Raw genomic sequence first — 15,985 nt, 5'->3', positions numbered from 1 at the left:
TTATTTTTCTAAAGAAATTTGAGTTATTCAATTTTTTTTAAAAGATAGTTAGTAAATTTAAACATTTGCCTAATTTAATTTGCCTTTTTTCCCATTCTAAAACAGAGAAAAACTTGGAGTTGACTTTATTTCTAGATTCTTATGCTTTTCCCAAACACCTGAGGTCTGTTCAAACTGTCAGCTCATTTAAATCAGGCCTGAAAACATTAGTGTTTACTGCAGCGTTCCCTTAAACTCTTTTAAATAATGTCTTTTAAACAAACTTTAAAATCACATTTTATTGTTGATGATTTTAATGTCTATTTTAATTCTAATGTTTTTATATTTCAAGTTTCTCTCATCTTAAATGTATTTTTATGCCTCTCCTGTGATGCTTTTATGTTTTATGTAAAGCACTTTGAATTGTCCTGTACATGAAATGTGTTATACAAATAAACTTGGCTTTTATTTGATTGGTCCGGCCCACTTTAGATCACATTGGTCAGTATGTGGCCCCTGAACCCCCTGAACTCCCCCCCGTCCTACAGACTTACTTTACTACTGGTTTGGATTATCATTTGTCTAAACAGTGGATGAACTTTTAAAATACTTAATGCCCTTTTAAATAATCTAGACTTATACAATAAAAACCTACAACCCTTCACAGTCACTGGATAAAACAGATTCTACATTAAAAACTTTAATTTACCCACTTAATTAAGTTCATGGTGAAATGGGGGAAAAGGGGCGTGTCTTCCGGGTGGTTTCTGAATGGTGTTTAAATGTAAGTGCTGAACAAAGCAGTGACTTAATGCCCGCTCTTACCCTGATAACAGACACCAGTATCAGTATGGGTGCATCTGTCAGACAAACACACACCGCTTAAGTCCAACAGAGAAATGGAGGTGACCATGGCAACCAGTAGGTGGCGGTGATGAGACGTCATGTCATAGATTCAGCCTTGAAACATCTCAGCTGCAGAGGATGATTTCATGCTTCATCACTTAATGCTCCTCTATGAGCAGCTGGTTCTGTGACAAAAAAATAAAGGAAAAAGAAACAGACACAGTTTTATTTATTAACAGTAGACGACAGCAGGGAAAGGCAGGGAACAGAGAGAAAAGGGTGGAAAAACTGAGGGCAGGGGCGTCAAACATGAGGTCCAGGGGCCAAATCCGACCCACCAAAGGGTCCAGTCCGACCCGTGGGATGAATTTGTAAAATGAAAAAATGACACTGAAGAAATTAACAATCATTTTAGTTCAGGTTCAACATTCAGACCAATTTTTCTTTCTTTCTTTCTTTCTTTCTTTCTTTCTTTCTTTCTTTCTTTCTTTCTTTCTTTCTTTCTTTCTTTCTTTCTTTCTTTCTTTCTGTCTTTCTTTCTTTCTACCTTGTCTTGTCCACCATCCTAACAGTAGAATGGTAGTCTGGCTCCTTTTGGTGCTGAACACATTTACTTTGCCAAAGGAAACTTCCTAAAGTATATGAGGCTATCCTTCATATTCTACTGTCTTTATTATGACTTTTTTGAACCACAATTCGATGCCGGACCTGACATGAAGGAACAGGGGGGAGGGGGAGAAAGGGAGAGAAGAGAAGGAAAGAGTGAAGAGGGGAGAAAAAGGAAGAAGAAGGTGGTGAAGACCCTCACAAGAAACCATCAACAGTACCAACAATACCAACCATGGTGATAATTATAATCGTATCAGTAACTAGAACCAGAATTGAGTAAAGTGGGCAGAAGAGAGGAAAAAAAACACACAAACAACCAAAAAATTCCAATAAAATGCTTATGCATTTGGCAGACGCTTTTTTCCAAAGCGACTTACAGGGGAAAACCAATCAAATCATTCAATCAATCAAATTTTATTTATATAGCGCCAGATCACAACAAAACAGTTATCTCATGACACTTTACATATAGAGTTGGTCAAAACCAGACTCTCAGCCAATTTACAGAAACCCAACAGAATCCTCCAGGAGCAAACACTTGTGACTGGTGACAGTGGTGAGGAAAAACTTCCCTTTAACAGCAGAAACCTGGAGCAGACCCAGACTCCTGGAGGATGGCTGTCTGCCTTGACCAGTTAGGGTTAAAGAGAGAGAGTAAAGAAAGAGAAAAAGAGAGAGTGATAGAGATAGAGACTGGGGGAGAGGGGGAGAAGGGGGGAGTAGGGGGAGACACATGGAGGCAGTTGAGGATAAGTGAGTGATGATGATGAAGGCAGGAGAGAGATATAAAGAGAGAAATAAAACAAATAAAATAAATAAGACCTATTAACCCAGTGGTTCCAACCTTTTTTTATCTCCTGACCCCATTTTAACATCACAAATTTCTGGCGACCCCAGACATTCAAAACGGAGACTTTTTTTTTTTTTACTAAAATTAATTTGCTTTTGATCATGGAATAGTTTGCTATACCATGTTGCAAAATAAACATTAATTTTAGAGGACATTTGGTCTATATAATTTATATTATTCTGGACGGAGGCAGAAAAGCCAGGTGTAGATTACTGCACAAAGGGAGAATTGGATTTTCCTTGGTCAGGATATGTACAGTCAGTCCAGCTTGGATTTACAAGGCTGACAATTAATACTGAACAAAAAAGAACTCAAACTATGAATTATGAAAGAGCTGCAGCATCTGAAACTGACCACAATGAACATTTGACAGATAAACAGAACCACAGTGCTGCAGCAGTTTCACACTCAGTTTGTCATGTCTTTTTGTATGGGATTGGCTCTGTCAACTCAACATATATTTTTTAAAAGTAAGATTTTTTTTTTTATCAATTACTAGAACTTTCAGCCGACCCCACATGGGGTCCTGACCCCAAGGTTGAAAAACACTGCTTTAATCTTGAAAGGAACAGTGCAGATCTGAACTGATGAATAACAACTCTATTCAAATGCAGCTGAGAACAGGTGGGTCCTTAACCTGGATTTAAATAAACTGAGTGTTTCAGCTGATCTGAGGCTTTCTGGAAGTTTGTTCCAGACATGTGGAGCATAGAAGCTGAACACAGCTTCTCCATGTCTGGTTCTGACTCTGGAAAAGGACAACAGACCAGATCCAGATGACCTGAGGGGTCTGGTGGGTTCATACTGGGTCAGGAGATCAGTGATGTATTTAGGTCCTAAACCATTCACAGCTTATAGACCAGCAACAGAACTTTAAAGTCTGTCCTCTGACAGACAGGCAGCCAGTGGAAGGACCTCAGAGTTGGACTAATGTGGTCCAGTGGAAAGACCTCAGAGTTGGACTAATGTGGTCCGCTTTTCTGGTCTTAGTGAGGACTCTAGCAGCAGAGTTCTGAATGAACTGCAGTTCTCTAATGGAATTTTTAGGTTGACCTGTGAAGACGCTGTCACAACAATCAAGCCGACTGAAGATGAATGTATGGACCAGTTTTTCCAGGTCCTGCTGAGACATCAGATCTTTTATCCTTGAGATGTTCTTAAGGTGATAGTAGGCTGATTTTGTGACTGCCTTGATGTGCTTTCCAAAATTTAGGTCTGAGTCCATCACTACACCCAGATTTCTGGCCTGGTTGGTGGTTTTTAGGTCTGTAGACTGAAGCTCTGTGGTGACCTGAAGTCATTTCTCTTTGGCTCCAAAGACAGTTACCTCAGTTTTGTTTTTGTTCAGCTGAAGAAAGTTGTGGCACATCCAGTCGTTAATCTCCCCAATAAAGGATTAATCTAAATTGTCCATAGGTGTGACAGTGATTGTCTCTATATGTCAGCCCTTCGCCCATAGTGACCCCTGTGACCCCTGTGACCCTGGTGAGGATAAAGCGGGTTCAGAAAATGATTGAATATACTAGACTGTGGTGTTGGTCGGTGATAAATAAATGTGTGTGTGTGTTGTGCCATTGGTTGGTGTGTCTGACCTTACTGTCGGTAGTGTTCTGGATGATGTCGTTGTCTGGGTCTCCTCCCTCTGATCCGCTCTTCTGGTCCTCTTCCTTCCCGTCCTTCTCCAGGTCGTCTTCTCCAGATGAGATCCTCGACAGCTTAGATGATTTCTACAACGACAAACATGAAAAAACACTGAACAGAGATATCAGAGCCACATCTACTACTGACGTTTACTGTTGTTTACTGATATTTACTGACGTTTACTGATGTTTACTGAAGTTTACTGACATTTACGGAAGTTTACAGTTGTTTACTGGATCACTCTGAGTGGATTCATCCAGTTCATTATTATTTCATCTTCAGCTCATTTACTAATGTTTCATTCAATGTCTTTGTCTATTTAACAGTGTAATCAGATTTAACAGTTTATTTAACACACAGCTGCTGTTGATCTGACTCATGAACACACTGGTTCATTTACTGTTTGTATTTAGAAACAATGGATTTAAGGTTTGAATTATTAATGCAAACAGACATAAAACTAAAAACAGAAGCAGAACATTGGTTGAAGTCACTATTGTAATTACTGTTGGTTAATTATCTATGTATCAATACGACTTTTTTCATTATTATGTCCAATTGTATTAATTTTGCTGCTTATTTATGTTTATTTTTTGTTCATTTTGTCCTATTTCATAAAATTTGTATGTTATCCATCCATCCATCCATTTCTTCCCTATATTGTTGAGGGGTTTTTTTTGTTTTGTTTTTTAGTTTTGTCTGATTTTGTTCATTTTTCATAGATTTTGCTGCTTTTTTGTCTTAATTAATTTTGACACTTAGGTTTGTCCATTTTGTTCCTTATTCTGTTCTTTCTTTTATTTTTTACTCATTTTGTTGCTTATATTTGTGTTTTTGATTCATTTGGTTGATTATCTATCTATCTATCTATCTATCTATCTATCTATCTATCTATCTATCTATCTATCTATCTATCTATCTATCTATCTATCTATCTATCTATCTATCTATCTATCTATCTATCTATCTTCTTATTCCCTCTGTATAAACAACTCATTCTAAGTTCATGAAAACATAACAGTTAGTATAAGGTGATTATACTTTGAGGAAACTTCTGAATTAATATGAATATTAAATCCCATGTAATTAGATCTCCCTGAACATCAATAAATCATACACACTGGACCTTTGATTTAGGCCTAATTCATTTATTTATTTTTTCCTAACAGACTTAAATGTAAAGTGTAAATGCAGTGAATCTTAAACAAGTCCAGTGTGATAACTGCCGAGGCCAATAATCGGTGTAAAATTACAATAAAAGATGATATGCATTAAGAGTAGAATCATGTACCGTCGTATTTGAAGTGTTTAGTGGTGCAGTTCAAGTGTTTTCTGGGGAATAGTATGTTTCAGAAAAGCATCAGTGATAAGCAGCTCATACATGTTACAGAAGAACTGTTCTATCCTCTTATTCTACACACACACACACGCACACACACGCGCACACACACACACACACACACACACACACCACTCCACAGCTCCGCCACATTCCTTCAGATGCACCACATGTGCAGTGCGTAATGGAGCCCAGTTGCTAGGCAACAGCGGTTGCTAAGCGAGGAGGGAGATGCGTGTGACTTTTTCAACCTGCTTCCATTTACAGCAGCAGCGACGGCTCAAGCACTGATACAGTAACACAGGACTGTGCAGCAGCCGTTATGAACACAGTGAAGGAGCAGAGGTTGTCATCGATACTGATGTGTGTTTGGATCAATGAAAGCTGCACAGAGCGAAGAAACAGACGCATTCTCAGCAGGGTGACACAGAAAAGGGCAATGAAAACACAGGCTGAGTCCATGAACAGTGACTCTGGGATGCTGGTTTTATTCCAAATGTTTCCAGATGCAGTGAAATACATGAAGAAGTGTGAGTCCAGTTGTGTGTTCATGGCTGGGATTCACTGAAATATGTCACCAAACACACATCGTTAACCTCACAGAATAATTACACACACACAAATGGACTAAAGTAGTTTCTTGTCTAACAGGGGTCTGGGATCCAAAACAATAAGGACTAATGTCAGAATATAGTTTTATATTATGGGATAAATATCAGTGCATTGGTTAGTTTGGGTTAAATTGTTATGTTTGCTTCCAAAATGCCTCAGAGATGGTTTGGGCTGAATTTATAGCAACATTGACTATGATTTTAAATGTTCTGCCTCTAAATTTGTAAAAGATTTTTTATGCTCTTTCATGATCACCCAAAAATCAATCTAAAACCACCCAAAAACCACTTAATAATCACCCAAAACCACCTTAATCTCACCCAAAAATTACCCAAATATCACCCAAAAACTACCCAAATATCACCCAAAAACTACCCAAATATCACTCAAAAACTACCCATATATAACCCAAAAACTACCCAAATATCACTCAAAAACCAACCTAATATCACCCCAAAACTACTGAAATATCACTCACAAACTACCCAAATATAACCCAAAAACTACCTAAATATGAGCCCAAAAACCACCCCAATATCACCCACAAATGACCCAAATATCACCCAAAAACTACCCAAATATCACTCAAAAATCATCCAAAAACAAGGAGGATCTGACAGAAACATCAATATTAATAATCAATTGATATTTATCCCAATATAAAATTATACTCTGACATTAGTCAGACCCCTGCTGAAAGAAACACCTGGATTCAACGTGTCCACATACTTTAGCCTGTTTGTGGATGACTCTTAGGTCATTCCACTATGAGTCTAAGACTATGATGGTCTGTTTTTATTGGCTTTATCTCCTAAATGCAGTACTAGTATAAGTGTATGTCCATAGTCACTTCTTTTCATTTCCTTTTTGTCATCCGTTCATCCCTCATCCACTCTTGTTTTGCCCGGTAACTGGAACCCTGAAGTGCTTTTCAGATCAGTGAGACTGACCCAACAATAGGAACACTTGTGCAGATGCCTCCTCCTGACTCTGGGGTTTTTACACGAGTTCAGATGGAAAGTCAAACACAAACCAGTGCATACGACACGTTTTCAAACCTATAAGGTGACTTCAGGTGTGGACAGACTCTGATATAAGAGGTGTTAAAGCAACACCATGGAGTTTTTCAGCCTTCAAACTCTATTTTCAGGTCATTTTGGTGGAACAACAACAACTCCCTATAGGCTCAGTTCCACTCTGGTCATGGCTGAAGGGCAGGGGTCACCAATCCTGGTCCTCCAGATCTACTATCCTGCATGTTTTAGATGTTTCCCTCTTCCAACACACCTGATTCAAATGATAAGCCAATCATCAAGCTCTGCAGAAGCCTGATAATAACCTTCAGGTGTGCTGGAAGAGGGAAACATCTAAAACATGCAGGATAGTAGATCTCGAGGACCAGGATTGGCCCCCCCTGTTTTAGATGTTTCCCTCTTCACACCTGGGGGCCTTTACATCATTATCATTCTTCTGCAGAACATGATGCTGAGCTGATCCTTAACTGACCCAGGTGTGTTTGAAGAGGGAACACCTTAAACATGGAGGACACCGGCCCTGGAGGACCAGATTTGGACACCCCTGCTTTAGGAGGACCCCTCCAGCAGAAATTCCATGGTGTTGGTTTAAAGTCAGTGGAATGTTCCCCACAGACACAGACTGAGTTTTAGACCAGGACCCTGCAGACCCTGGTCCAGTCAGGTCCAGTACCTTGGAGGAGGCAGTCTTTTTCCTTTTGGAGCCCGTCTTGTCCTCCTTCAGCTTGTCCTTATCTTCTTCCTCCTCCACAGAGTCGCCCTCCTCGCCCTCGCTGCTGCCGTCAGCGGCGTTTCCTCCGTCTTCTGTCTCTGATGAACTCTGCTGCTGGACCACCTGTGCATGTTTACACACTTCAATTTAACGGAGGTCAGTAAATGCATCTAAGGCTGAATAAAAAGGAAGGTTTCACTGTGGTTTATCGACAGGAAATACAAAGAAAGACAACTTTAAACAGAAACAACAGCAGGAAAAACTGCCTGTAAACACACTGACACTGACACTGAAACCTTTAAAGACCCAAACACACACTGGAAACCAAAACCATCTACTGATCTAAACTGTTTAATAACCTCTGAACCACTAAAACTATTAATACGATGAAATAACTGGTGTAAAATGCAGTTCTTCATCCATTCATGGTCATCAGATATGATCCATTTGGACGATCAGAAGCTCCATAGTTACCATGGAAACACTGGGTTTATGATAAATAATAAATAAAATAAACAAAAAAGGATTTAAAAAAATCTACAAAATAATAAATAATGTGGAAAAAAAAATACTAAATTTACTAAAATAAAGTAAAAAAATATAAAGTAAGAAATAAAATGAACAAAAATAGCCAAAATAATGAATAAAATGAACAAAAATAAATAATAAACTAGAAAAGCACTCGGAGAGCACAGACCTCCGCCAAGGCTGATCAGTGGCCCCCCCTGTGGGCCCCCCCCACGCCAAGGAGGTTATGTTTTTGCCAGGGTTTGTTTGTTTGTTTGTCTGTCTGTTTGTTTGTCTGTCCGTTAGTGTGCAACATAACTCAAAAAGTTATGGACAGATTTTGATGAAATTTTCAGGGTTTGTTGGAAATGCCCCCCCCCCGTGGGCCCCCCCATCCCCGATCACCACCAAAATTTAATAATTTCTTCCTTATCCCATTTCCAACAAACCCTGAAAATTTCATCAAAATCTGTCCTTAACTTTTTGAGTTATGTTGCACACTAACGGACAGACAAACAGACAGACAAACAAACAAACAAACAAACCCTGGCAAAAACATAACCTCCTTGGCGGAGGTAATAAGAAATTAAATGAACAAAAGCAAATATGAAAATGGACAAAATGATAAATATCATGGAGAAAATAAGCAACAAACTGAACAAAATGAATAAAAATGTAAACACTAACCAGTAAAACCCATGGAGTTGGATCAGTGACAGTGGATGGATACAATGGGTTTATGTTCAGTTAATGACAGATTGGACTGAAAAAGACACTGTTTATTCAGTTTGATGTTTCTGATAGAATAACTATCAACTGTAATCTGAGCTTAATGAACATCTACATGATCAGTGAATTAAATATAGAAAATAGAGGACTTACACTGAAAAAACACAAAATAGACAGGATAATATTACAATACATGGTGATAAATCACTTCAGAAAAGTTAAATATAGAGTAAAATTCATTTGTGAACTGATATGAAAATATCTGTGGTTCTTTAAGGGTTAAATGTTCAACTGTTGTCTTTTCGTAGATATATTTACATGTTTATGTTTGAGTTGGGGATGGAGACTTATGTTTAGAAAGACAGTAAAAATGAACACATTGTATGATGCATCCATGTTATTCTGTTGAAAATCCACAAATAAAATTATAAAAAAAAAAAAAAAAGTTTGACTGTTTATTCCATTTCCAGTGTAAGTCAGTGATCAGCTGTAAACAGTGGTTTGGGTTTTCAGTGTCATTAGTCTCTTTTCCATTGGCCCTCAGACTGTGTGACTATAACTTGCACATAAAAATTTGTCTAATGGAAAAACAACAATTTTGCTAAAATTCTGGTTTTTCGATGTAAAGTAGTTGTTGTTGTTAGAGGTGTTTTGTCGTAGTTAAATTGGTATATGACACAAAACTGTAATGGAAAGACCTTTGAGTCCAACTAGAGTCACATGACCAAAACAAACAGATGTTGATGGATGTTAGAACAAGAGAAGAAGAGTTGAACCCAAACATGTGTGTGTATGTGCGGACACACCAGGAAACCACATCATTTTAGAATTTAGTAGGAGATAGAGGGGGAAGCAGCATTCTAGATTCAAAACAACACAGATTTCTGTTCATGTTTATGGAATGACTTCTACTGACATCTACCAGAAGAAAGAAACTAATCAGCACATTCGGGATTGAATGGAAAACCCAACATTACACACTTCTGATTTGAACACATTTAGGAAATATGGGGAAAGTTTAGCTCAGATGGACAATGGAAAAGGGACTAGTGTGTGTTTGTGTAATGTTTAGTGCGTTTGTGTGTTTGTGTGTGAGCCACAGTGGTGGTCGACACCCACTGACCTGATAACCTGTGAACTTGACTCCAGGGTTGTTCTCGATCTCCCACAGACCTTCATTGAAGCCTTTCCTTTTGTTGGATTTCCCAAATTTGTCTTTATACTCCTTATATGGAAGAAGATCCTTTGGACCTAAAAACGCACTGAAGAAAAGATAAAGAAGAAACATTTAAAATCAGCAAAAAAGTCTGAACAAACCACTGAGGGGGAAACATCAGACCATGTGCAACTACTGTGGTCATATGGAAATAATATTCAATTTAAGTCTGATTCTATTCTATATTTATATAAATATTCATATAAATATCAAATGTCTTATTTTTCTCTTTATATTTTCATTTTTCACTCGTTTGTGTTTTTTCTGTCTTTTTTTCTGCACTTGATTATTATAATGTTTCTGTTAACTGTGAAATTTCCCCATGTTTGGTTAAATAGTCATATTTTATTTTTATCTTATCTTAGTCTAACCTTAGTCTTGTCTTACCTGACCTTACCTTATCTTATTTTATTTTATCTTGTCTTATCTTACTTTTATCTTCTCTTAGTCTAACCTTAGTCTTCTTATCTTACCTTTTCTTATCTTATCGTATCTCTTCTTTTCTTATCTTGTCTTACATTATATTATCTTATTTAATCTTGTCTTATCTTATCTTACCTTAGTTTTATCTTATCTTAGTCTAACCTTAGTCTTGTCTTATCTTACCTTACCATATCTTACTGTATCTTACCTTATCTTATCTTAGTCTAACTTTATCTTATCTTATCATGGCTCAGGGGTTTATTAACCTTTATTTAACCAGGTTTGTGAAAGGGGGACAACCCTGTCCCAGAGGTTAAAGGGTTAACTAACATTAAAAACCTTATCTGTGTTTGTGTTTCTATTACTGTTAAAATCATCTCATCTTCATGTGTCAGCAGAGTCAGACACTGTCAACAGTTTGTACAGTTTCATATTCATTTGACGTTTCTTTCTGTTTTCTTTCTTTACTTTTTCTTTCACGTTCTCAAACGTACGTTTCATGGGTTCCAAAGAAGAAGATGGGGTACTTGTTTGCCGGTGGTTTGACAGCTCCTTCAGGCAGCTCATCGATCTGAGGAACAAAGAACAGGTTCAACAACTGTGTTTTTAATATTCACAATGTTTATGTCTGTTAATATTCATTATAAATAGACCAGTGACCCCCAGTGAAGTATTTATACTTCTACAGATACACATATAAGACATACAGTGTAAGTATATCATCAAGTACAAATATATACATGTGTTATTTAAAGAAAAACAGTCAAATATGGATCATACACCAATTAATAAGTGCAAAATAACAGTAGTCAGTTTATTAGTTAAAACCCTTTAAACACCACATGTTTCAGTTGGTAGTAGAGTTACTTAGCATCAGTAACTGTTAGCTAGTGAACAAACAATCAGCTAATAGTTGACATGGCACATGAAACATGATTAATATTGATTAACAATGAATGACATTTAATAATAAATAATAATAACACATCACACTTATATAGCGCTTTTTTGGACACTCAAAGAGGCATATATATATATATATATATATATATATATATATATATATATATATATATATATATATATATATATAATCATGATTTATCAAAATTAATCCACAGCAACTCTGTGATTAATCTGATTAAACATTTTAATCATTTGACAGCACTAATAATGAATATATTCAGTAAAAAAAAAAGAAGAGCAAAGAGAAAAAAAAGGGTTTTTGCAATAAACAGTACATGAATTAACTAACTTACAAATAATAAAAATGGTTAGCTAAACTACTCTAATGGTCTAAGTTAATGCAGATAAGAAAATACTCATAAAAGAAAAAAAAGAAAGAAAAGTAATTAATATTGTATGCATTTATAGTTAATATAACCAAAATGTAGTCGTCAGTAAACAGCTGATATAGAATTCATTTGGATTAAACTATTTAGTTAAAGGTTGGATTCCACTTTTACAGACTATGAACTTTAGTCCAAGTCATAAATATACAGATATTCAGTCAAATAAAAGTACAAAAAACACTTATGACTGAGCCAGTGACACCTGTGTGATGGAACTGATACAGAACAGCAAGAAGTTATAGAACACAGATGTCAAACATATGGTCCATGGACCAAAACCGGTCCACCAGAAGGTCTGATCTGGAACATGGGGTGGATTTGTGGAATGGAAAAAGGAAATCTGTATAAGTTCTGGTAGACAGTATGAACCTATTTGGACTATCATTTAGTTTAGGTTCCACATTCAGACCAAATGAATCTAAAGTGGATCAGAACCAGTAAAATATTAAAATAACCTATAAATGATGACAATTCCACATTTTTCTCTTTGTTTTAGTATAAAAAAGTTAAATTATATAGATATGTTTGCATTTAGAAACTTTCCTTCCACAAAAATATGAAAAATCTAAACAAATATGAACAACCTGAATATTCTGCCTGTTATTAAATATTTTGTGTATTTGTAAGATACAATTTTCATGTGTAAATGATAAACAGAGGCATCATATTATTAAAAATACCCATATATTTATTAACTCATTTCAGGTTGTTCATGTTATTCACATTTTAATGAAACTTTTTTTAGATGTAAACATGATTATAATGTAATTGTACTTTTTTTCTGTTGTTGTTTTCCTTCAGGTCATATTTGGGCTGAATGTGGAACTGGACTAACATGGGTTTGACAGATGGACTTCTGTCCCCAGTGGACACTCAGCAGAACCCCTTCACTGTCTCCTATTCATAAACAAATACAAATATTACATCACCGTGTTCTGTTTTATTCTAAGGCAGTGTATTAATAATGGAAGAGCCGCTGCGGGTTACCTGAGGTCAACCACGGCTCATTTCATCCGACGCAAACATCTCATCCAAAACGCACTTTGAACTAAAATGGCATCATGTTGAAATAAAGATTAAAATACGTTAGAACTCAGTGAAGACGGAAAAGAGCAGAAATGAGCAAATGGAGACCACAGTGTGTCACGTTTATTTCTCCTTTCCGCACTTTTTATTATTATTATTATTATAATTATTATTATAATTATTAGTATTATTGTTATTCTTTGAAGTCATCCACGCAGGGTTTTAATGGTGGGAATAAATGCGCAGTAAACGCGGCCGTGAATGCACCGTCGCATCCGTCCGGTTCCTCCGGTGAAGCAGCGGCTGTACGGTGGGACTGAACCCCGCCTCCCTGCGCTCCCAGCCCGGCCGCATCCAGACTCACCCTCGCCGGCCAGTGCGGGTATCCCTTCATCTTCGCGAAAACCAGGTCTCCCGCCTTATATTCCCGCGGCCGTGGTCGAGCCATGTCGGAGGAGGATTCACGGGGGTTCGAGTGGGTTTACAGTCCTTTACCGTTCACACCGGGGCCCTCAACGCACGGATAAATTATTGACCATCAATGTTTTTATATCAAGACTGCAGTTTACACGGAAATAAATAAATAAAAGACGCGGAAAACGGGGCCTGGGAGACGGCGATCCTGTTACGCACGAAATCAGGCGTAAACGCAGTCGAGAATGGCCAAAGTTAACGTAGGTACCTGTGAGAAACGGCACGAGCAGGGAAAAAGCAAACATCCGGTTGTAGAAATAAAAGCCTAACTGACGCAAAAATGAGCATCTGGGTTTTTATTTTATTTTATTTTATTTTATTTTATTTTATTTTATTTTATTTTATTTTATTTTATTTATTATTATCTTACGACTGCGTATTAGGGCCACATAAAAAATATAAAAACGCTTGCCATTACGAGAATAAAGTCATTATCTAATGCCAATAAGGTCGTAGTTTTGAAAAAAAAAAAAAAGTTTTTTTTAACTACGACTTTAGTCTCGAAATATTACGACTTTATTCTCGTACTAACAAGCGTTTTTATTTTCTTATGTGGCCCAAATACGCAGTCGTAGGATACAAATGTAGGTGAAAAAAAAAAACCAAAAACAGATGTTCATATTTGTGTCAGTTAGGCTTTTATTTCTAGTATCTATGTATTGGAAATGTAAAATATTTTGTGAACTGTGACTTTTTTTAAAATCCTATTTTGATGTAATGTTATTATGTATATATACTGTTCAATTGTTCATTGTTCAATAAAAAAAGTGCACCAGAGAATATATTCTCAAGATCTTTTGACATGTTTATTAGTTTCTGTTCCATTTTATAAACTGTCTGTTTGTATTCTATTTCCTCACAGTGGAAAAACAGTTCAAAGGTGGAGATGTGCATTTGAGCAGCGAAATATCAGACATAACAAAAAGTTTATATTTAGTTTATGTCATCAAAGCAAAATGTCTTGTTTCACTTATTTTTACTTTTTCATATTTTGATGTTGAACATTATTATTGTGTTATTTATATATTTTTAAATGTTTTATCTCTAGAAGGGTTATAACGTTGCTCATGTCCAAAACAGTAATTATCACCTCATTCATTGTTTTCACTGTTAATTAAGTTTGTTGGCTTCAACATCAATGAATAAAAATAAAGAAAATAAGGGGAAAAAACGCATCTGGTTGAAGACAAACAAAATTAATGACATACATAAGTTTGAATTTATTGTTAATTTGATCATTTTATTTGGAATTTTCCAAATAAAATGATCACATACACAAAAGTAAATATGTCAAAACAGCCCACATGTTAAAGTCTTTATGACTTTTTATGAATTTGAAAAATATATTAAATCACTGGACTAAAAATGGACTAAATTTACTCTCTGATGTATTTTTTTTCTTAGATCTTTATGTCTTAAATTATTATTATTATTATTATTATTATTATTATTATTATTATTATTATTATTATCATTATTATTATTTGTCCTTTCTTCTTTGCTTCTGTAAGTCTGTGCATTATATTAATTTATTTGTTTGGTTCATTTTTCCTGTTGCATCTTGATGTTTGTTCAGAATTTCTTCATGTTTTGTATACACATATATTTTCAATAAAGTTGGGGAAAAAAATAATTAAAAGTTTGGCATTTCTGACATTTATATTAATACCTGGTCAATAGTTTAAAATAAAACTTTTTGCAATAAAAAGCACATTTAGCCTCAAATAGTCCTAGTCCAACATTATGTCTGTTGGTTTAGTAAAGTTTTAATGTCCACTCATAATAATGTCTTAATCTCTGTTTTAAGATTCAGTCTGGATAAATGTAAAGGATGTGTAACAGTAGTATATCTCATATTTATTTCTCAGATATCATGTTATTGTTGCCTTTGGATACTTTGCTTATTATGTTCAGGTTATTCTATTAGATTAACCTAAAAGTTAAATATTAACTACCAGAGATTAATGGAAATATTTTTAGCAGAAATTTGAAACAATAATTCCACATCATCTTGGTTCACAGTAGGATCCTGTATATGAGCTTATTGAACCACAGGAGGGCGCTGTTCCTCTGTGTTTCTGCCTCTGCACCACATATGAATGGACAGGGTTTTTTTTTTTTTTTCCCAAGAACTTCTTTATTATTCATCAATAGAACATACAAAAAGTAGAATATAACAAGAATATACAAAACTCCAAGCCATAATAACCATAAACTAATAATAAGACATGAAAACTACAAGAATAAATAAAATTAACCATATATAGACAACATAAAAGTAAATAATAAATAAATTAAAGAGAATAAAAATGAAGATCCAACAATAAGTAAAGGTACAGTTTATAAAAATAATATTACAATATGAAGTGGTAGACCAGTTTACTTAAGGTAATTGTAGTAAAACTGAAGTGGTGATAAACATTTTTTTTTTTAAATAATTATTAAATTTAATATGTTTTAGAGACTCAACATAGATTTTCAATTCTGTTAAAAATAATTGAAATGATGTGGATGCTTTGGATACATCTGAATGTTCAGTCGGTAGATGTGGTGGAAGGTTCTAATGTCTGGATCTGTAAATGTTCCCGCCCTTTCTGAACTCATCTACAGATCTAGACATACATCTGAGGAGCAGA

The 15,985-nt window shown here is 35.6% G+C and overlaps 1 protein-coding gene across 4 annotated transcripts; it reads right to left on the bottom strand.

Moving 5' to 3' along the window:
• Positions 1 to 448: 448 nt before the first annotated feature.
• hdgfl3 (HDGF like 3) lies at positions 449 to 13,535 on the bottom strand. 4 transcript variants are annotated; one of them, XM_030162301.1, is made up of 6 exons: positions 13,240 to 13,535; positions 10,992 to 11,068; positions 9,982 to 10,120; positions 7,584 to 7,736; positions 3,882 to 4,011; positions 449 to 1,010 (listed from the first exon to the last, which is right to left on the bottom strand). In XM_030162301.1, exons 1-6 carry the CDS (start codon positions 13,321 to 13,323, stop codon positions 970 to 972), a joined length of 624 nt encoding a protein of 207 aa, XP_030018161.1. In that variant the 5' UTR covers positions 13,324 to 13,535; the 3' UTR covers positions 449 to 969. The 4 variants fall into 4 exon arrangements, with proteins under 4 accessions (XP_030018161.1, XP_030018169.1, XP_030018147.1 ...); XM_030162309.1 differs by having other exon boundaries at positions 7,584 to 7,733; XM_030162287.1 differs by having other exon boundaries at positions 7,584 to 7,745; positions 13,240 to 13,531.
• Between the last annotated feature and the right edge of the window lie 2,450 nt (positions 13,536 to 15,985).

This window comes from Sphaeramia orbicularis, chromosome 3, assembly GCF_902148855.1.
Source record: "Sphaeramia orbicularis chromosome 3, fSphaOr1.1, whole genome shotgun sequence".
NCBI lineage: Eukaryota > Metazoa > Chordata > Actinopteri > Kurtiformes > Apogonidae > Sphaeramia > Sphaeramia orbicularis.
Note: the sequence above shows the minus strand (reverse complement) of the source record. Positions and strands in the feature narration are given on the sequence as shown.

Bases quoted from the DNA above. Each gene is read 5' to 3' on its own strand.
- hdgfl3 (XM_030162287.1), bottom strand. From the start codon at position 13,323: ATGGCTCGACCACGGCCGCGGGAATATAAGGCGGGAGACCTGGTTTTC. The intron at 7,746-9,981 runs GTCAGTGGGTGT...AAACATGCACAG, and splicing joins TCAAGTTCACAGGTTATCAG to GTGGTCCAGCAGCAGAGTTC. The intron at 1,011-3,881 runs GTAAGGTCAGAC...TTTTTGTCACAG, and splicing joins CATCCAGAACACTACCGACA to AACCAGCTGCTCATAGAGGA.